Source organism: Lepidochelys kempii, chromosome 15 (assembly GCF_965140285.1).
Source record: "Lepidochelys kempii isolate rLepKem1 chromosome 15, rLepKem1.hap1, whole genome shotgun sequence".
In the NCBI taxonomy this organism is placed as follows: Eukaryota; Metazoa; Chordata; order Testudines; family Cheloniidae; genus Lepidochelys; species Lepidochelys kempii.
In genome coordinates, this window is record NC_136394.1 from 12,757,638 (window position 1) to 12,780,601 (window position 22,964).

The 22,964-nt window shown below is 46.6% G+C and overlaps 1 protein-coding gene across 4 annotated transcripts in view; it reads left to right on the top strand.

The window, feature by feature from the left end:
• The first annotated feature begins 2,094 nt into the window (after nucleotides 1-2,094).
• The window catches only part of ADORA2A (adenosine A2a receptor), a 34,957-nt gene continuing 14,087 nt past the window's right edge, over nucleotides 2,095-22,964 (top strand). Inside the window, exons 1-3 of one of the 4 annotated variants that reach the window (XM_073312804.2) lie at nucleotides 2,095-2,511; nucleotides 19,762-19,982; nucleotides 21,029-21,942. In XM_073312804.2, coding sequence (XP_073168905.1) covers nucleotides 21,593-21,942 — 350 coding nt within the window. In that variant the 5' untranslated portion in view covers nucleotides 2,095-2,511; nucleotides 19,762-19,982; nucleotides 21,029-21,592. Of the gene's footprint in view, nucleotides 2,512-13,448; nucleotides 19,983-21,028; nucleotides 21,943-22,964 lie in introns of those variants that run through there. The other 3 variants (XM_073312805.2, XM_073312806.2, XM_073312803.2) reach the window with 3 other exon arrangements.

Genomic DNA, 22,964 nt, shown 5'->3' on the forward strand with positions numbered 1-22,964 from the left:
CAGCCGCCAGTTCCTTTAGCACTCTCGGATGCAACTCGTCCAGCCCCATGGACTTGTGCACGTCCAGCTTTTCTAAATAGTCCCTAACCACCTCTTTCTCCACAGAGGGCTGGCCATCTATTCCCCATGTTGTGATGCCCAGCGCAGCAGTCTGGGAGCTGACCTTGTTCGTGAAGACAGAGGCAAAAAAAGCATTGAGTACATTAGCTTTATCCACATCCTCTGTCACTAGGTTGCCTCCCTCATTCATTAAGGGGCCCACACTTTCCTTGGCTTTCTTCTTGTTGCCAACATACCTGAAGAAACCCTTCTTGTTACTCTTAACATCTCTCGCTAGCTGCAGCTCCAGGTGCGATTTGGCCCTCCTGATTTCATTCCTACATGCCCGAGCAATATTTTTATACTCTTCCCTGGTCATATGTCCAACCTTCCACTTCTTGTAAGCTTCTTTTTTATGCTTAAGATCCGCTAGGATTTCACCATTAGGCCAAGCTGGTCGCCTGCCATATTTACTATTCTTTTGACATCTCTTCTCCAAGTCCTTGATCAGAACTGGAGAGCCACAGGGAGTAAGAAACCTGACACTTTCTAAAGGTCAGGCCATCTCTTCACAGAGAATGTTGAAATGGGTAACACAATGTGTCTTGCTATGTTATCAGCTAGCTGGCCCAACTCTCTCATCCAACATTAGAGCCTTGAGCCTTAGAGCTCAAGTGGCCTCCTCTGCCTGCTTCAGGAATGTGCCCAGATCAGAAATCTGCAAAGCTGTGACCCTCTGACAAGCATTACGCTTGGGACTGACCACGTTTGGGAGAGCAGTACTACAACTGTTCAGCTGATGCAGATGGAACTCCTCGTCCTATCCTCCCACAACCCATCCTCCATCCCCTCTTTCAGAATCCTCTGCAACATTGACTTGAAATTCTGAGGGAATCGAGGCCTGGTCTACACCTAAAACAAAGCCACCTACTAACCTGACAGTTACTGTAGGGTAAGCAACATCTTTTCCTGACAATTCTACTGTAAAGGACAAGCAGGAACAGAAAGAGAGAACCTTTCAGGCCGCCTTTATCATAAAGCAGCAAAAACACTTGATCCTAATTTAAAAACAAACCTTTGCAGGTTGCCTTTACGCCTTCTAAGAGACAGTGAGGCTCTTTTCTATCATCCATTTGGTTACTATTGACACTCTATTAATGATATGTGGACAAAATCGATTTTCCCTGCTTTTAGTACCTATATAATCAAATTGCCTCATTAGCAAAATGTAGGCATGTGCTGGCTAGATTGCTGCCTAGAAGAGAGGAGGATATTAAAGCAGGCCAGTGACAACTGCATCCTATTTCCGATCTCCTGTAATCAGGGTTTAAAGTGCCATGTCTGCCTCTACCTTACTTAATAGAACCATGTTAAGGTTCAGATAGCTTGTTAAATGTACATGTTGTTGCTTCATTTGGAGCTGAGGAAGGGAAGGGCAGTAGGAAGAGTTCAAAACAAAACAAAAACAAAAAAAACCCACCACGGAAACTTGACAGGGGTGTGACCTGGGTAACAAGGGCCTTGCTTTCCTAGGGTGAAAGTGAGAAGTTTTACAGCACCACTTTACAAGGCCAGCTGTGAAACATTTCTGTTGGACTGCATAGAGAAAGTGGGAGGCAGGGTGTTTACTTTTATGGAGAGAGTCCTCTAGAACTGGAGAGAGTGTTAACCTTTCCAGAGGCTGCTTGGCACACCCATTTGATTTTAACAGAAAATGATAGCCTAGCTCCAGAATTGGCTAGGATGGCTCAGCTCTTCTCTCCCCCCCCCCCCCCCCGAAAAGTGAGCTCTAGGTTTTTGATGGAAGTCAATCTCAGACTCCAACCCTTACTCCGATCTAGACAGCTTTCCCGAGGTAGGCGGAACTCCCTTGGAGACTGGAGTATCTGCAAACTGCGTTGAAATAGGATTCCTCTGTCTGGGTCCGTGTTTTTCCATCCTTCTCCTTTCCCCCCTCTTCTTTCAGTGACATTAGTCCCACCGGCGAGGGTGTGACTGGGCCGACAAAGCGGGCCCTCCCCAGGAAGTCTGGCTCAGAGCGCGCGGTGTTCCTGAGCCAGCCGGGCTCGTCCTCCCTTTACCTTGGGCGAGCCAGCGCCTGGGACGTGGCTGCTGCGGGGAGAACGCCCGCCGGCGTGCCTGGCTCGCGTGCCTGGGGCCGTGATACCCTCCAGGGGGCGCCCTAGAGACCCCAGCCCGCGTCTCCCGGCCCCGCGGCGCCAGGGCTCAGTCCGTGGGTTTTATTTCCTCAAGTCACCAGCCTGCAGCGGGCGAGCGAGCGGGGGGCCGGCCAGAGCGGGAGAGGCCGGTTCGGGCGCAGCCGCCGGCGCGGGAGCAGCCGCGGCCTTGGAGAAACTTTCTTGGCCGGTCGGTGGCGAGCACCAAAGCGGGCTGGGCAGGAGCTCGGAGCCGGGCAGGCGAGCCCGGCGGCAGCGCGTGGGGCGGGCGGAGGAAACACCCTGCCCAGGACAGGTGGGTGCCGCGCGCGGGGCGGGGACCCCCGGGCAGGGGAGAAGTTCCCCCTTTCGCAGCTCCCCTCCCCCAGCCAGTCACTCACTCCCCGGGACTTTTCCGGGTGTTCAGCCCCCCCCGGCCCCGCGGGGCATCGCGCTCCGAGCCGCCCGGGCGCTGGGAATTGCAGAGACAGAGCAGCGGAGAGGAGCCTGCAGCTGCCCTGCGCGTGGGGCCGGGGGAGTGTGTGGGGGGGACAGAGAGAGAGAGCCTCCCCTTCGGCCCCACCACAACCTGGATCCAGCCCCCGCTCCCCCCATGCCTCTGGGCTCTGGCACATCCCAGCACAAGTGCCCCCCAAACCAAATCTGGCCCCTGGATCCTGCCAGATCCAGCCAAGTTTTAGCCCTCTCCTTCCCAAGTCCAGAGCCGCAGACAGAGTCCAGACTGTGATGCTTCCCAGTGTGGAAGTGCCTCAGAAACTCTGATCTGGCCCTTGGATCCAGCTGGGTTGGTACTGTTCTGGCCCCAGACTCAGCCCCTGCTGTATGTCAGAGGCTGGGATTTTCTGGTCAAGTAGCATCAGTCCCTTGTTTCTTTTAACAATACAACTTGGGAGCCTGGGGCCAAAAATGCAAACTCCAGCAGAGTCCAGGTGCTGACTCTGCCTGTGATGCTGCTGAGCAGGGACTACTGGGGTTTGGGATTTTGTGGTGGAAATGGAGTAGCCGCACTTCTTGTCTGTTTAGCTGGTTTAAGTTTTGGGTTTGGGGTAAAAAGCTCCCTGTCTCCAGAAAGACCCTGCTGCCAAACACAATGGCTTTTCAGTGGGGCTGTCTCAGTTTGTAGCAAGGTCTGGTGAACTAGGAGCTGCTGGGTTTTTTTTCTTCTGTATTAAGATCAGTAGAATTTGGGGAATTGGGGTTGAAAATTGGTCAGACCCAATAGGATCTTGGAGCTAGTTATGTATTTTCCCAGTTCTGTTGGGCTGAGATACAGCCAGATCCTGATTTTCCCTGAGAAATAGGAGGGCTAGATTTGTCGTCTGCTTAGACCATACAAGTTGGGCTTGTGGGCCAAAGCCTGCCAAGATCCTATCGCTAGATCCAGGATTTTGTGCAATTTAAGGCACTAGAATGGGTTCAAGTTGGGAACTGTCTGGCAGGGTAGGAGCAGCTCCCCTTGTTCATGCCATGGAATTTGGGGGGAGAGGGTGGAAGTTGGATAGACTCAGGAGGCTCCATGTGTTGGAGCTGAGGTTTTACAGCACTCGTGCCAAGGTGCACCAGAATCCAGACTCTTGTGGTGAAGTAGGAATACCTCGACTTCTCTATTTGGGTGTTGGAATTGGGGCCAAAATTTGGCTTGTTCCAGCAGGATTCTGGTAGATCCAGCTTTGCCAGCATCCCTCAGAGGGATGAAAGTAAGAGTTCGTGTGCAGGCTTTAGAGATGGCATGGGTGTTAGATCTGAATCTCTTCCCTTTCGGGTGTTAGTAGTACAGTTAGGCATGCCCTTCCATCAACAGCCTTTGAACATTGGGGGAAAGGCAAATAACCATCCACTCCCCCTTTTCTCTCACCTAAACCTCCAACTGCAAGACTGGGACAATTCTTTGTCATCAGAATTCCTAGATGTCCACAACTTTTGATTTCCCCCCTGATTTCTCTTGAGTTTGGAGTCTAAGCTCTTCATCCTCCTTGCTCCCCCAGCCCTCTGACTTCTCACGGCCATCCAGTGCTCAAACTCTCGGCTTTTGTCCCCCCATCATCCTCAGACTTCTAGGACTTAACTTTGTTCCCCTCAAACCCAGCACTGCTGCTGACTCCTTGAATGTATGTGCTCTTAGTCAACTGGAAACTGTGGTTTCCCCAGTATCAGATACCAGTATATACACAATAGCATTTAATGGTCGTGAGTTTGTCATTTAACTTTGAAATCAAGTGATGTGACTAAATAAACAACTTAACCAGAAATAAATGAGATGGTTCATTTTTCCTCTGTGATATTTACAGTAGGCTCAATGCTGTCCAGCATTTCAACAACATCTTTATCTGCTGAAAGTGGAGACCTTTGAGCTTTAGTACGTGGAAATGTTGTTAGTGAAGCTGTCACTAGAGGTGGCCGGTATCTCAGCAAGTGGGAGAAGATCATGACAAGGGTGAGATCCAAGTTATGGTGGTTCTGAATGGACCCTACATAGTGCTTTCTGAATTGTCTGAAGTTATCAGCAAAAGGGCCACAGCTTCCTCTGTTCCTCCCTCCAGATCTGGTGTAAGGAAAAGAGGGTGTTTCTAATGGGAATCCAAGGTGCTGGATGGCAGTGGGTGTGATTCCAAGGCACTGAGAAGCCAGGAGATGGGTGGGATTCCTTCAGCCCTTCCTTTCAGTAAGGAGAAAGACACCATCAGCGGCAGCGACACACACAGGGTGTGGAACATGCAGGGGCGGAACCCATGCAAAGTGCCGTTCAGATCTCACACTATAAAGCACCATAGTGTCTCTAATGCTGTTTTTGAGCACTGTGCCGTACAAACACTGGTATAAGCCACGAGTGCAACGTGCCTCTGCCTTATTACAAACCTAAAGGCACCATCGTTTTGAAGAACGTGCTTGACAGAGTCTTTCTGGTGTGTCTGTGTGTGACGCAAGGAGAAAACAGAAGGGGTTAACTTAAAAAGGTTAATGTGAGTCATTTGGGTAAATAGTAATTAAGGCAACTTTTATTAACTATTTAAACCAAAATTATTGTACCAAGCAGATGGGCATCTATTAGGTAACTCTGTCTTTGAACGTATTTGTATTCAGGCTTTTAAGTCCCCCTCTTGCCGTAATTGAAGAACTGTGGTAATTGACAAATTCGACTTCCTGCATGCAATAGAGACATGCAGTTATACAGGGGGCACAGTCCTTTCTGTTTTGACTTTAAAATAGAAAACTACAAGATCAGATCGTTACAGCCGCCTACAAAAGGATTAGGTAGAATAACAAGCAGGGGTATGGGAAATCCCCAAATTGGATTAGATTTGTGGAAGAATTCACTTATATTGAATCTCAGTTTAAAAAGAAAGAAAGAAAGAAACCCAGTACAAATGTGATTAAATATTCAAAGTATATGAATAATATGAAAATAAAAGAGAACCTTTTCTGATGTGGCAAGTAGCTCAAACTGTAAATTAACAATCAAAATTTGTAACCCCCTAAATTTATATATAAAACAATGGCTACTTGTGTGTACACGGGTGTATTGAAAATAAAAACTACATATGCCAGGCAGCATGAGTTCATGGAAAGCGGGCGGGCAGTCTCTTTCATCCATTTCAGTGGAATGGACTTTTAATGTACATATAAACATCAAGCCCCCCATTCCAAGGAAAGATGAAGGGAACATGCTTTTGATGAAAGGCATTAGAACCCTGCAGCATAGGTGCTGGGGGTGCTGCAGCACCCCAGGGCTTGAAGTCGTAATAACCTAAATACATGGCTTCCATCTTCAGCACCCCACTATGCAAATTGTTCCAGCACCTCTGCCCTGCAGGAGATACCTGGACTGTATCAAACTGTCAGAATGGGTGGGAAGGGAAGTATCGATCCAAAATGAGTATTTTTGCCCAAACTTCTGTATTTGCATCTTTTATTGCTGATATTTTAATAGTTTTCCATAACAGCCACTGCTTGCTCCCACATTTTAATATAATCAGCTTTTAACAACTATTCTTCTTATCGTTTAGTCTAATCCCTTATAATGAGGTTTGGGTTGGGCCCTGTGAGTAAATCCTGATAAAAACGAGCAGAGAAAAAAATGCAGCCAAATATAAGAGCTTTGGGAAGAGTTTTGTTTTGGATTTTCACCCTCTCCAACACCCACTGACAGCCTCCAGAAGAACCCACTAGTTTAGTGCAGTCCAAGAATCTTTGCTGCTGGGCCTAGCGTCTTTTTCATCCATTTTTATGGGGTGGGGAACTCTCATTCCTCTTCCTTTTTTGCTAAGGCATTGGGCTACAAGTGAGATATCACGCCCAGATGCCATCCATATGTTCTCAATCCTTAAAGGACTAGAAGAGAAAACTGTGGAACTGCTCTATCACTTATAACAAGTTCAGCCTATGGACTTGGAAAATATGAGTGAACAATAAGGGTTGTTGTTGGTGACTCCATAGAAGATAACCTGATGAGCAATAGACAGTGTGAATTCTATAAAAACCAAATGATAAAGACACTCCGGTAGCGTACTCTAATATGATTACAAAATTTAGTGGACAAGGGAATTTGGTGGATGTGATATTTAATAAAGGCCTTTATAGGCACGTGGGAATTGAAAAGTTGTTTAGATGAACATGCTATGATGGTATTATAAAATGAGCTGCTGAGCCACAAACGGAGCGATCTCGAGAATTTGGAGAAACGGGCAAACAGAACGAGACTGAATTAAGTTGTTATAAAGATCAACTCGGGAGCTGCTCTCACGAGGCAACAGGTTATAAGGCTCTGTTTTAGGAAAGGACTTCAACTTTAAGCATGTGCTTAAGTGCTGTGCTGAATATAGATGCTTTCCTTAATTTAAATGAATAAGTTCATCAGCAGGATATTTGCAGCCTCCAGGATCAGAGCTAATGCAGTTTCCTAGAACATCTTCCCCATGCAACTCACAGCAGCGTCCAGGACAACAGTGTACAGCAAGACAACCTAGGATCACAGTTTAGCCATATGAGTCTTGCCCGCCAGTCATCTGCTGATGGTGCTGATCCTCACCCCACCATGTGCCAGTCCACTGCAGTCCTTCAACCCACACAACAGTCTGGCTATATCATAGCAACAGCCCCACCTCTGCCACCTCCACAAGGCCAACCAGTCTCTACTCCCACCTACTCTGCATCCAGGCCTCCGGTCAACCAGCAAGTGCTGCAGCAACAGGGGTATATGCAGCAACCTCTACCACAGATGCCATCAATTGATCTTATTCATCTTAGTCAAGCGTAGGGTGGGACATAGTAACAGCTGTACAATATTGGAAAGGTAGTAAGATAAAGGCCAGGATGAAGTACTTAATTTGTGCCAAGTTGTGGCCATTCCTAGCCCTGGCACTCTGGGCTTGGCATATCCGTTATGAAAGTAAAAGAAATTGCTTGAGCCTCGGCACCTCTTTCATTACAAACAGGCCTACTGACCGGGGGGAGGTGGCAAAAAGGGCAATTGCCCGCGGGCCCAGGCTGCAGGGCACTAGGCGTGTGAGACCCCTTCAGGCCCTGCACTTTGGGGGGCCCTTGTGCTGGCGTGGGTGGTTCTGGAAGTGACACATTCGTCACTTCCATCCCAGGCCCTGCCCCCCAAGGGATGGCCCTGACCCCGGAGCCTGGAATTTCGTCAGGCCTGATTACACATGAAGCGCTGCCAAAGAGGAATGATTCCAGGTGTTACAGCGTGATATAACAAACCCTGAAACATGAAGAGAACATTTTGTTTAGAGTTGTTTAGGGAACATTTTACTAACAATGACATTGAGACAATGGAACAATTTGCTGTGAGCGAGACCCAATCATTAGTGAGGTTCAAGCATGGACTGGAGAGTGCAGGTGGAGACCCAAGCTTCTACTAGTGCAAAGGCTTGAACTAGCCTGTCAGGACAGTTAGAGGAAAGGTGGGTCTCAGAGAAATTTGGTGATGTGGGAAATGACCTGCTGGGCTGTTTCCTGCCAGGTGCTGAGTGCACTCTACCACCCTGGAGTCAGTGGAGGGAAAGGTGCTCAGTATCTGCTAGGAAGCACTCTCTGTACCTTGCAGGATCAGGCTTGTTGTATCTGCCAACTTGTTGCTAGACTCTGAAGCTGACTTAGCAGAGTCTTGCATTCAGTGCCTGCGTTTGCTGTGGCCGGACCCTGCGTGTTATCCCAGCCAAGCCTAACTGGGAGGGACCCTCAGGATCCTTAGGCAGCAAGCTGTTCCAATTGGGAGCGCAATGAGGCAGCAGGAATTGTTCTGAGCTGGCCTTGGCCGGGGGTCACCCTTTGTGTATATTAATGGGCCAGTTCCTCACCCATTCAAGTGAATGAGGCAGAAAAGCTGAGCAGGGTGCAGTGTGATTCAGGCTTGTTCTGTTTTCTGAATGTTTCCCTTCGGGAGTGGCAAGGTTTGCCGTGTTCTCACACTTGGGACAGTAACACGCGCTTGGTCTCTTGCCTCAGCCAGTGTTGGAGCCTCCCAACCTGTCCCCCTTCCCCTGGGCGGTGACATTACCATGCCCTCCTTCCTTTTCTCTCGCCCCTTTTTTTCAGTCACTGCCGGCATAACGAAGGGGACAAGTGTTTCCAAAGTGAAGTGTCTAGTATCTGGGTAGAACAGGTATTGCAGTGGTAGCGTGGGAGCGTAGGTGGGATTAAATCTGTGCCCATTCCGTTTTGTAATTCATCTCTCACTTGCATGTATCCCCAGATGTTGGGTTGAGAGGAGGTGAGAATTTGTAGTGGTTTATTCTTTTCTTGTCATTCCCAGAACCACTGATCTTCTGGGAGGGGAATGCTCAGGCCTCTGGGACTTATTTGGGAACCTCTCTTAACTGGCTGTTAACACTCAGTTTTCTAGAAATGTCAAGTAAGTCCGGGTACAAATCAGTACCTGAGGCTGATGTGTCATGGGAAGTGGATTAACAAAACTTACATTGCATGGTAATAAAAGCTTCATTTTCACTCTGAGATCAGTGCACTTGGGCACTCATGGGAGGAATTCTGAAACTTTCAGCAGGAAACGTTCCCCTTAATAAAAGGTCACCAAGAGGTGTGTGATTTTTTTAATGCAATCCACAGGAGTCTTAAATTGCTACGAGAGTTGTAATGTTCATATGTATCTAGTCCATACAGCAATCTCCATATTCTACAGTGCTCTAGAACAGGGATCTCAAACTCAAATCACCACGAGGGCCACATGAGGACTAGTACATTGGCCCGAGGGCCACATCACTGACACCTTTTCATACAAAGATACAAAAACTCCCCCGTCCCTGCCCCCACTCCATCCCTTCTATGAGGCCCCACCCCTGCCCCACCTTTTCCACCCCTTCCCTGCCCCCATTCCAACCCTTTCCCCAAAGTCCCCCCCCAACTCCGCCCCCTTCCCCAAATCCCCACCTCTCCTCCGCCTCCTCCCCGAGCACGCTGTGTACCCGCTCCTCCCCCTCCCTCCTGGAAAGTCCTAAGCACTGCCAAACAGCTGTTTGGTGGCAGAAAGCGCTGGGAGGTAGGCAGGGGTGAGGGGAGCTATGGCAGGCCGCAGGAAATAACTCTGTGGGCCACCTGCGGGCCGCGTGTTTGAGACCCCTGCTCAAGAAAATAATATTGCCAGATAGCATCTAGAGGGCATTTTATCAGTCTGACTTTGGTAGTGGCCAATATGGTTATAGTTGTGTGCAGTGTGGGGGGCTTTAGAAAGTAGACACATTCATTTCTAATGTGTTAAAAACCTATAGTCTACATTTTTTAAAATGACCAGTGATACTGGGTTTCTAGTTTGACACACCTTAAAGGGACCTGATTTATAGAACTGCTGAGCATCCCCCTACTGAAAATCAGGCCACTTTAAGCTGTCAAGTTGGGCACCCAAAGGCAAAGGTGCCCCAAATCACTAGTCACTTAAAAAGCCCAGATTAGTCCTGTCTTTACAGAACCAGATGGGGCTCATTTGGATACTTAACAGAAGTGTCAGCTGCCTGTCTAACTGGGGTCCAAGTTAACTAATGCAGGTGGACAGGGAAGATTGAGGGGGAACTTGGGAAAGGTTATGTAACTGTACAAAGATGGAACCACTCTGGGGGTGGCTGGGTAGTATGAACTTTTAGTGGATGGCTACAGTTGTTAGAAGATGAGGTAAAATTGTATCCTTTGGGTCTATGGGCTGAGGTAGTCTTAATGCAATTGGCCCTTTGCTACAGTTCATTTTGCTGTCTGTTTCTCCCTACCTACCCGGAGAAGGGGCAGATACTCAATCCTCCTGAGGGGACCAGTGACTTCTCCCGTGCATTCATACTACAGCCTTACTGCATAGTTTGTGTTTGGCTTCTCCTTCCATTTACAGGGGTTGGTACAACCAAGGTGGGCTCAACACTTCTGAATTCAATCTTCTCCCTGGGGGGTTGGTTTGGACCCATCTCCATTACAAACCTCCTTGTACTTGAGAGCAAATCCCACAGCCCACTTAAAAATCTGTCTTGGGAATATCTTCTCACTTCCTATTTGCTGACCATAAGGATTGGGTTTGGGTCACGTATGTGAGAAATGGATGGGAATGTCTAAATCAAGGGTTGGAGCTTTTTTAAAAAATTAGTCTTTATTGTAAGCAAGAAAAATATTAAGAGGAGCAAAGGACCATTCTCTGGAAGTCACTACTGGAAGGAATCTGTGCTTGCTTTCTGACCTCTTTGCCTTTCCACTTCCTTTAGACAAACCTTTTAGCTCATAAACAATTAACAAGAAACACGTGCTAATAAAATGTTTTATAAGGTGGTTTGTGAAAAGGCAAGCTACATCTCCAAACATGGTGCTTCCAAACTTTTTAAGTCATATGTAATTAGCAATACAGGCTCTCCCCAAAATGGAGCATCAGAGTCTAGTGGCTGAGCAGATCCAAAGGACGGATTTAGCAAACATAGCAGAATGTAATACATAAGCAGGCATGATTTTACCAAAGAACATGGAGACCCAGAGAAAGAAGGGAAGTTTTTGTTAGATCCCTGAATGCACAGGGTGAGCACTGTCACTTTTGAGTTAGTAAAGAAGAACACTTAAGATTTGCTAGTAGTCAGGATTTTGAACAAAACTTTTAGAAAAAAAATTGATCTCAGCGCCCTCTAGAAAAGGTGTTCGAACTGGCTCCGCAGACTGTGCTAGTGAAAATGTGTCATCCAGCAAGAAACTAATAAAATTGCAGTGCAAGTAGCAGAAGAATAAATTCCCAGGGAGAGAACATAAGCATCATTAAAAAGACCAAAACAAACCCCTCTTAATTGCACTGAGTTCATGGGGCAGAAATGTTACGGGTGTAACAAGGGATAACACAGGACAGATGATGTATATTAATGTAAGGGGAAAAGATACTGGAAACCAAAAACCTAGGGTGATAGTACAAACAGTGGTGAATGATGCCTACTTCCTGGGAGCCATGTCCAAAGCTAACATTCATGGGCAGGCTTGGGCTTCTAGTCTTCAATGGTGTTACATTTACACATTGATCCCAGGGCAGAGTGACACCAATTTATAAAGAGACTTTTATGGAGATGCCCCCTAAGCTGGAGCAGCCCAGAGTAGTGCTCAGTAGCCAAGTTGGGTCAACTGAAAGCCCATCCTCACTATGAGGCCCAAGGAGAGTGGGTTTGACACGTATTAATTGCGCCAGCACAAGTCACCTTCTAGACCAACCTACAGTCATTGAGATGGACCTGGTGGAACACACAGAGGAAGCAGGTACGGTGTTCAGCCAGAATGTCCACCTTAAAGATGACAGGGTGGATGCTGATGTGAGGGGCCAAGCTTCATGTACTAAGTCTAGCCTGAAGGGTGCCAGTCCCTGTTTCCCAAATTGAAGGAAGAGCAGGACAAGTCAAGGAGAACAGTGCAATAGGGCATGTTACTGACCCAGCAAAGTAGTGTGCCCATCATGGGTAGCAGGAGGGCACATCCAGGTCTGCATAGACCTAAAAAGGCTCAGTGAAGAAGTAAGGGAGGAAAGGTGTATTCTCCCCACAATGGAAGAAACACGCTCAGTTTAGCTGGTGCAACAGTATCCTCGGCACTGGATTCCGACATGTTCCTGTCCACCCTGACTGTGCCAAGCAGAGAACTTTCTTAGCCATCTGACGAGTATTGCTCTATTGCCGTGCCAGAAGCATTCCAGAGGAAAATGAGTGAGAATCTGCGAGACTGGAGGGCATTCTTCATGGATGACACTTCAGGTACAAAAGGGGACATAATGGTGAGATGAGCTCGGAGAGCAACTGGACTAAAATTAAACTGAGAAAAAAAATATATGGGTGTGTAGATGAACGGTATGGCAGACCCCACTCTGAATTATAGATACCATGAGCATTCTAAAAAGAGGTGAGGGAACATCCACAGAGAGGTCAATTCCATCACCTGAAAATACACTGGAACAGATGCGTTTCAACAATATGGCGAAAAAATATTGAGAAAATTCCTACTGTGCTCCAGGAAGGCCTAGTTCTTCATGAATTACTTAAAACCCTGTCTTTTCCTTTGCTCTTTAAGTGCTCCTGAGTGGAGCCATAACTGTCTGCAAATGGTGTACTTGATGTAATAGGAGAAGAGGAATCTGAAAAACAGAACTAGCATTGAGTCCAATCAACAGCCAGGCATCTTCCCACAAGAGACCACGTGTTCTTCTGACTAACATTGGCGGTAACTTGTTAGTGAAAAGGGCACTTTCACTTTCACAGTATTCTCTTTCTGTGTTTTCATTAGGATTCTCTTCAACATCTTTCTTACTCTTGTGTGAAACTGTCTAGCCACTCACTTTTTTTAACTGACACTGTAAGAATATTAATATTTTGTCTACTCTTGATCCAACGGCTCAGGCCAGGGTCCTTCATGTTACTGAGCAGGAGAGTGCAGAGTTCCTGTTGTCTACTGCAGTTACTGAGACTCAGCTAAAGTGGGTGCCAAGGAGCCTGTTTCTTTGGGTTTGTTTTTTAATCTAGCTCATGTGCTATCAGTTGCCTGCTGTGTCCCTCCTGGACTTTTACTGGCACTGGTTGGTTTGGTGCACATTACAGTTGGAGGAGTTGTTGTGGGGGAAGTTTCTTCTTGTTTGGTTTTGTTTAACATTTACAATATCCCCTCAGAAAATAATGGTCAAGTGTTTCCCGTTCCAACCCCTCTTCCAGTGCAGCAGTAAAAATTGATCCACTTCTAGTTCTTGGAGTGTGGAGCACCAAGCCCAAGACAAAGTTTCAGATTAACCATTCTTGTTGGCTGGTCCATCCAGAGCCGGTGTTAGGCATAAGCAGACTAAGAAATTGCTTAAAGCCCTAAGCAGCTCAAGGGGGCCCCCTATTATTACTATGTGTTGGGGGCGGCAAAAATATTTCTGCTGAGGGCCCCCTGCTAGCAGCAACACTGGGTCCATCCTGCATCATGGGCTTTGCTTTCAGGCTGGTACCTGGGATGGTATATCCTCCTGCCTTTCTTAAATTATGATTTTCACTTTAGAGGTAAGTAGAGCAGAGAGACCCTGGAGGGTTTTCCCCTTCCTCTCTAGCATAGGGCACAGGTCACTTGCAGGTTTGAACTAATGTCAGTGGTGGATTCTCTGTAACTTGAAGTCTTTAAATCATTATTTGAGAACTTCAGCCACTCAGCCAGAGGTTCTGGGTCGATTACAGGAGTGGGTGGGTGAGGTACTGTGGCCTGCAATGTGCAGGAGGTCAGACTAGATGATCATGATGGTCCCTTCTGGCTTTAGAGTCTATGAATCTATAAATAGAGGAGGGAGGAACAGTAATGGGCTGGTCAGGTAGGGCTTAATTATTATTTTATTAGTTATGGATAGTTATGCTAAAGCATAGGCCATATCCAATATGCTAAAGTTATTGATAGTAAATGAAGTCAGGATGGGCTGGGGTTGGGTGTAGCGCAACCTTCTGAAGAGGGACGGTCTCTTTGCCCCCCTCAACCAGGTAGAACAGAGGAGTCGGGTTGGAGTGCAGGGACAGGCTGCCACTGCCCTGGGGCAGTGTTCCCTCTAATTTTTGACAGGCCGTGTGCGCAAAAAATTTCTTCTGTGCAAATTGTTGTGCTTCTGTGCAAATTTTTGTGCACGCAGAGTTTTACCATGTCCGCGGGGTTTAGGATCTGGGTACGCACGCACATGTGCACAGCTCAGAGGGACCAGTGCCCTGGTGGACAGCAGAATGGACTGGTTCAGTCTTAGAAATGGCTGAAACCATCTTTGTTCCAAATAAAAAGTGAAACAATGGAGGGTGTGGAGGAGCCCTTAAAGGACTTGGTTGCTCAGCTGTGGGTTTCTACATTTGCTTCTCTGAAGGAGGACTTCATTCATAGATGAGGGAGTAGCCTGGGCATAAGTGTTCCATACTGCCAAGCCTCAGGAAACCGAAGTGGGAGTCTAAATCCCAGTCTCCTGTTCCCCAGGTTGGAAGAGGTTGGGAATGCGGCAGACACAGGCCCTGGCAGTGGGAGTTCCACACACCACTCCTCATCTGGCTGAGTAAGGGACAGCATTGATGGGTTCACACGGGTGTCTTATCTACACTTTCCTCAGTCAGTAGGATGACGAGTTAAAAGATCTTTGGGATAAAAAGAATGAGGAAAAGTTCTCTCCAGGTCTGTGACAGGGATGTTGACTATCCCCTGTGGGGGTCAGGGTGTACATAAGCGCACATACTGTGTGTAGGTAGATAGTTCAATCTTTATTATACTTGTCTAGGACTACATTTTCCAGGGGGCCAATCACCCATGGCTCCAGCTGAAGGTTATGGGAGCTGTGGGTGCTCAGAGCACCTGAAAATCGGGCTCATAACGTGCTGTGGTTTTCTTGCCTACTTGGTTTTATTTTCATCCATCGTTAATGACGAACAGTCACAAGGGAAACAGTCTATTGTTAATATTTAATTTCCTCTTATTACTGGAAGCAGATGACTAAAAGATCAATTAAAAATGTAACCAATAAAAAGCCAATAAGGAAACCAGAAGAGCCACATCCTGCTGAGATAGAGCAACTCTTCCTCCTGCCTGCGCACCCCAGCCACCCTCTTCACCCGTTAGCCAGGATGAGAGAAGCCCATTCAGGATGTAGAGAAGCAGGATGTGGAGAAGCCAGCCAGTGTAGCATGACATGAGGTAGATGGGGAACTTGGGAAACAATTGTAAATAAGGCATCTAAAACCTTGGTATCTAAGTGCAGGAAACAAACTAGCGAGCAGCATTTAAAAGCAATTTACAAGGAACAAAACACAGATTTTTTCAGTACATTTGTTGCTTAAAATGTTTCTCAGCTACAGGTAAAGTATGGATGCTGGTTAATTTGTGTGATAGATGATCCTCTAAATATATGGCATGAGGCAATGTGACTTTGACATTTCAATAGGTTTAAAAGATATGGAATCTTCCCCTAAGTTAAAGCATCTTCAAAGGGAGGAGAATGTTCCCAAGTGGCTAAAAGTTTCCTTTCTGAGTTCCGAAAGCAGGAAACATATGGCTTATTAACAGCACCAACCTCCTGGCTCAATTTTAGGGTTAGGGTATTTGGGAATAATGCCCTGTAAAAGTCCTAGGTTTTGCTCTTAGGAAACTAGGCACCTGGGACTGTGTAATTTCCCAGGGATACACTAGGAGGCACTGTGCTGGGGAGGAGGGAGCATGGGGCCAGCTCAAAACTGTTGTCTGTGGAGTGAGTCCCAATTATGGTCTCTCTCTTGGTAGGGACACCACCTCTTCCCTCCCTGTGTTATCTTGGCATGGCCCACTTTCCCTAGTGGTGGTTTTCACTGACCTGGAACCGGCCGGGAGAACCCATTCCGGTCCAGAGACCTGCTTGGAATGGGGAAGGACCAGTCAGAGTCCAGAATGGCTCCAGGCAAAGAGGTGGGATTGGTAGTGCTGTGAGGAGGCTGGGGTGTGGTAGGCCCTCAGCTTATCAGTGTGGGCTTGGGGACTAAAGGAGCAATAAGGGGCTGAGAGAGGTGCTTGGTTTTGGTGTTTCTTTCACCTCAGTCCTCACAGTGCTAGATCACAATAGCTCCGGCTTCTGCATGTTAGAAATTCACATGGTTCCCTCATGCATCACACTGCCAGGGAAGTTCCCCTGTGCTGAGATTCATTGCAACATGTACATTTACCTGGCCATTTCATGCACTGTCTCGAGCTGCTTGGTCCTGCACTCTGGCTACAAAGGGAATGGACTCTAAGATTTTTGGCTCCCAGAGAGGGGTCACATTCTGATGGCTGGAGGATCAGAGACTGAGAAATCCTGCACCCTGTGGGATTTTGCTAATGCCCCTGAGATTGGCTACAACATTGAAAATTGTGGATATTGTCAAACCCATTACTCCACAGTTGGAATAAAATACTCATCGAATGAGGAGGCTGGATGGTGAGAAGAACAAGTCCACTTATCACCAGCATGATGATACATAATGCAGGCATGTGTATCCAACAGCACGAGGTCAAAACTGAGCCTCAAGGGGACAATAGCAGGAGAGGAGTTGATATGAGGAATGTTTGAATCAACACTATCTGAGCCTTCATTCCGGATAAAAACCCCAAGCAGCTCAGTCCAAAGTCAATTGGAAGAGCTCAGAACAAAAGCTTGTTCTGCCTCCAGATGTGAACAGCTTCATTGGAACATGCTGTTCAGATTCTTTATTCAATTTTCAAGGGACAGATTCTCATTGGGGCTGAAACCTGAGCTAGAACAGAGTGTTCCAAGTCATTAAAAATGAACAGGGGAGCAGCTGAGGGGGGTTGTAAGTGGCAAGAAAGGTTTATTTAATAATGGGAGAAAGACAGGAACATAGCCCAGGGTAACAAGGAGGGATTAATCCAATTAACAGAACAAGACATGAGTTTGAGAAGCAATATTAATTGTAGCTGTCCTGCAGGCTGCATGGTACAGGTTATTTTTCCCAATTCACAAGAAGTTAACAATACTGATCCCTTGAGGACCTAACTGAAATGTTAAATATACCACCCCTAGTACCTTTGTAAGTAAAGCAGGCTTGTGATTAAATTAATTTCATCAGTGCTGGCTGCTGAACTGTTGTCATACATGGAATAGATGCTCCTCAGAGAAATCAGTACCCACAGAATATACGTCTTTCCCTTAATGTCCATATTTATTTTCATTCCAGCTCACTCAGTTCTAGCAATATGAACTGAACAAACTGGGGCCTGGTTTGCAAACTAATTTTGGAACTAAAGCAAGCTTTAAATACTTCTGCAGTCAAAGAGTCATGCTGCAGGTGGGATGAAGGTAAGTCCTGCCCCACAACATGGAAAATGAAGGCGATGGGGAATGAATGGGTGTATGGCACTTGCACCTCAGAGGCCATTGTACCCAGCGTGCTTGCGGCAGTCACAATGCTGGAGTGTCGTAAATTCAAACACTGTACCTAATGCCAGTTGCTACCACAGAAACATTGGTGCTGAAGGAGATGCAATGCTGGCATGCCATGGCTGGAATGTTTGCTCACCTCCAGTCATTTGTCTTCTGAGATATATCAACTCTACCCAGCTCGAATGCTTTCTTTCCATCCCATGACGAAGCAGCGTATAAGAACCAGTTGTCCTCCTTCTGAACATAACACTGAGGTGAACAGTGAAGACTATGGTGGAAAAATAAGACTGCAGCGTGCAAACGGAACCAGAGAACTAGGCATGAGCCAAATTCAGAGCCTCCAGAGACTAAATTATAAAAAGGAAATCAGTCAGTGATACAACTGGTTGAAGTAGAATGTACAAGAACTCTCGTGACATAAGACAATTAAAGACAGTCGTTAAATTTAAAATTACAGCATCTTTTTCCTGGAGGATGTACTCGATTGTAGAAAATTCCGTCTCTCCCTGCGTGGATTTGAACTAGGTGGGACTTATCTGGAATGATGAGCATTAGGAAAATCCAATAAAAACTTGCTGTCTCATTCCTAATCAGATTAAAGATAGCCATGTTGGACAAAGATTAGCTGCTGAAGTGGTCAAGTGAAATAAAGCACAAATAGGATTAAGATGAGTTCATCAGCCTGCACAAAGAAGTGCTGATTTGGGAAAAGAGATCCTATTAATCCTGCTTCCCCTTCTGGAAAATGGGAATGTTAGTGACCTCCTTTGTAAAGTGCTTTGAGTTCTACTGATGTAAGAGGTAGATGTCAGTTTTATTGTTCTCTGCATCCTGTTTAACTTGATTACTTCAATGGTTAGTTCTTTTCCAGCATGGCTGTTTTTATAGCTGTCGTAGCTTGATGTGACAGATCTGTTCTTTTTAAAGTTGTTTTTTTTTATGGGTCAAAGGTTTTGGCTGAGATACTCCATATGCAGTTGTTAAATTTCACTAAGTCTTTATCTAACAGTGAGTTGGTACTTAAGCTTGAGTTTCATTAAATTTATGTGTGTGGAGATATGAATGTGAGTTAGGAAGCCCCACATTGTTTGAAAAAAAGTCCTGTTAAACTCAACGTATTAGTCATTCTCAGTGTGTGTGTTTTGCACTCTTGGAGAGATGTGAACTAATCTGATGTCCCCTTCCCCACTTCAAAGGCCTCATTTGTGGGCTCTAGCTGTGACCCTTCAATTCAAATGGCTAACCTTTTCCTAGCAGGGCACTTCCAATAGACACTCCTCATAACATTTTGAGCAGTGTTTTTCCTATCCCTAAAGTTGCCACTTGTTTCCCCATTTTTCTTCTTTTCTTTTTCACTCTGTCATCTCTGCTTCTTTTTCTCTGTCTCCTGTCATCTCACTTTTCTGCCCTCTTTCCTGCTTTTCTGTCTCTTTCTTTCTGTTCATCTGCTGTTAACTCTATTACTCTGGGCTGGATTTCAGGCTAGAATGCATTTTGGCAAGTGGGCCCTTCAGTGTGTTTCAGGCAGGATTTGAAATGGATAATGACATTTTGAGAGGTAAAACAGGACTATACTTTTAACTTTATTGACATACGGTGGAGAGAAGAGCTTTTGGAGGGACTGGACAGAGAAAGATAATAGAGACTGTCCCTCCTCAAGGGACTGTTGGTAAAACGGAAGATCCTTATCTGCCTCTTACCCGCTACATTGCAAGTTCATTTCCCCTATTGACTTCCCCAAAATATACATATAAAACAAAAGGGGATTTCGGGAGTTGATGAAAAGGTATGTTTTTAGCACTTCTAAACCATAAAGAACCTCTCCCTCTCCTTTCAAACACAGTACTAGCAATAGAGATCAAAACCAGTGAAAGGTGCACAATTAGATTATCTCCCTGAGATTAGATGTGAATCACAAGTTCGTTGTATTTTCACTATCTTTACTCCTTTATTTTATTTTGAGAAATTCTGTTTCCGACTTCAGATCACTGTCTCTTTTGTGAAGATGTGAAAACCAGCTGGTGGTGCTGTTCAGGGTCGTCTGTTGTTACAGCACCAAAACATTCATTTTGGGAGGCTTATATGTATTTCAGAAACTGAACCCAGTGGTGATTTAGCAACTGACACCAAGGCCCCTTTCTTTCCCATCCCTACTCGTGTTCTTTTGCCATAACTGTACTTTTCCCTTAAACAAAGGACAAAACCCCAGCGATCTTTTGCAGCAAATGAGGCTTAAAACTCACCACAGAGGAACTAAAGCACGGCATCCTGTAGTCACCTGACGGACTGAGAAGGACCAGAGCCTTAAATTAAGCTCACCATGCCTCATTCTTGAGCGTGACTCTTTGATTGGAGTCTCTATCTGCGTGCAAATGTGTGTGCGTCTCTGCACAAGAGAGGGTGTGATGGGAGTGGCGGTAAGTGCTGTGCATGTATCTAACTCGTGTGGGTGTGTCCAGAAATTACTGTGTTAGTGTGTATGGCATTAAGAGCTTCTCTGTGCATGGGAGTGTGTCCCCTTGGGGCCCAGCTTGCTGCTTTTTGCAGGGGTGGGTGGGTGTGATACTATGTGAGCATCTGTGTGTGTACCTTTGTGCAGGGGGAGTGTATGTATACCCATGATCATGTGTCTGCATAAGTATGTGTGTATCACTGGTTGTGTCCATCATTCTGATGCTGACCTCCTTTTTAAAGTGCTTTGAGACCTAGGAATGAAAAATGCTATCGCAGAGCTAGCTATTATATGTTTGCTTATGGTGTGAGGGATTGTGTGCATAGGCAAGGGTGTGTGTCTGTGAGAGTGTGGGAGTCTGCACTGTGCGTGGGTCCTTGGAGTAGTGTGTGTGTCTGTCTCTTCTGGGGAGGAAAGTACTGAAGGATGTTACACTCTGAGTTCTTTGGGGGGGATTTCTTGTGTGGTCAGTCGTGTTTTGGAATTTCCCCAGCCCTCCAAGGAAATGTCAGAACTCTTACATATGCACACAGTGTAAGCCTCCTTATGTTAGACTGAGTGGTTTGTCTGTGATCATGTGGTGTTATTCCTGTGCAACAGCATGCAGCATTCGTGTAATGATAAAGTACACTGGTGTGTTCGCGCAGGTAACCAGTCATTTATTTGTGATCGCATGGAGGCAGGTTTATGTGTGTAAAAGTCTCCACCTTTTTCCAATCCGGGCACAAAGCTAAGGCATAATTAGCTGGGCACTCATGTTTCATGGCAGACTATCAAGCAGCTGCTGAATTGTCAGCTCAGTTGGTAGCCTCAGAAACAGTTGTGCAATATTGACTTCAACCAGGCAGCTTTTGAGGGGAACAAAGTATAAGATTTTTTTTGCCCGTGATGTTCATGTAGGTCTGTTTTATTTCTAACATCATTTGGATATGCCACTTGAATGAGATTGTGCTTTTCCTAGCTGGTCACTGGCGCTGATTACTTAGTTTGGTTATTTTTGTTGTATTTAAGGAAACAAGTGGAGAAGTTGGACGTTTGCAACAGCTGACAGGAAGATTCCCTGAGTCCTAGAGCATTCAGCAAAAGGAAAAAAGGGAGAACAAGATGATGATCCCAAGAGGTGGCAGGAAACCGTGACAAGACCTGTGATTGTCAACAGGACACCCAAGATCCTCACCACACATGACTATGCCAGGCAGTACATTTCAAACACCCAACATCTGCAGGGCAAAGGGTTCATCTACATGAGGTTTTTCCTGGGGCCGTATCTGTTGGAGTTCAGTGGACCACTAATGTGCTTCTGCATTATTGTGAACATGCCAAGAATCTGCAAGGTTTATCCTATCTGATGAAGCTGGCAAACTCTGCACTCCATCTTTCTATGCCCTCTGCGGTAGACCGCTAAATCAACTGAAGGGAGAAGGGGGCCAGGTGAGCCTCCGGCCAACAGCTGGCAGCTGAGTGCCCATCAGACCCCAAACCGTTTTGAGGTGCCTTGGTGGCTGTTCGTAGCACTGCAGATATGGACACTGAGCTTCTCTGGCACCTTCTTGCATTGGCCTGGTCAGCCTCACCATGCTAGTATATGGGAATGAAAACTTCCTCTCGGATGTCGTTTACATCATCCTGGAACTGGTCATTGCAGTGCTGGCCATCTTGGGGAATGCCCTGGTCTGCTGGGCAGTCTATCTGAACAGCAACCTGCAAAACGTCACCAACTACTTTGTGGTGTCCCTGGCTGCAGCTGACATTGCAGTGGGCGTGCTCGCGATCCCCTTTGCCATCACCATCAGCACTGGCTTCTGTGCCTTCTTCTATGGCTGCCTCTTCATTGCCTGCTTCGTCCTGGTTTTGACTCAGAGTTCCATCTTCAGTCTCCTGGCTATTGCCATTGACAGAATCATTGCTATCCGGATACCCCTCAGGTAAGCCCAGAGTGGGTGGGACCTGGGACGGGGGGAGGAAGAGTGCAGATGGAATGGGCATCTCTAGAGTATCCTAGGTGCTGTAATCAAGGAGGAAGAGAAAGTTAAAGGAAATGACGCCACTTCCACTGTAATCTGAAAATGCTTTTTAGACCTCAAAACTTGCCCCTTCCTATTGGATTTCCTGGATGTTGCATTTCTATTTCTAGCTCTTCCTTGTCCCATGTAGTATGTGCCCATGGCATTACCTGGACCCTGCCTAGGAGCTTACGTTCTGCACTGAGACAGACTCATGACTTAGCTGTAATGATCTGTGTTCTGAGTTGGAGGAGACAGTGCCAGACAGATCCCCGTGGGAAAGCTGAGCACAAAAGAGAGGTCACTCAGTATCACCCCACTGTGGACAGCAGGGGCTCTGTCTGGTCGGTGGAGGAGTGCTGTTACAGTGAGATTCTCTAGGGCACTGTTTCTCAAATGCGGTGACATGCAGGCACCAGGGGCTTTTCTTGTGGCCACAGCCTCCTGGGCTGTGATTGCGGGAGGCGGGAGGACCAGCAGCCCCGCCCCCTCCATGGTGCTCCTGGATGGACAGCCTTGGTGTTGGTTGCTGGGGTTTCCAGCAAGGGTTGGCAGCCGGTGAGTTCCCCACCTTCTTGAGGCAGTGGGGCTCAGGATTTGGGCTTCAGGCAAGGCAGGTTCTGGCTGCAAGGGTTTGGGCTCCAGCCTGGGCTCCGGCCACGGGGCTTCAGGCTCCAGACCCTGCTGCCTCCCCCAGCCAACCCCATCTCCCCTGGCCCCTGATGCCTCCCCCGATCTCCCATCCAAGGCTTAATTTGTCCCCAGACTTGCTGGGGCTGATAAGTCAGCTGTGATAAGTGATACTTGTATGTTGATTAATATCACTTATCACAGCAGACTTACTAGCCAGTAATACATAAATTACAACGATTTGGACATGTGTATCTGCATATTTATTTGTTTTACCTAAAGCTAATTAAGTATTTTAGGAAAAAGTGTGAGTG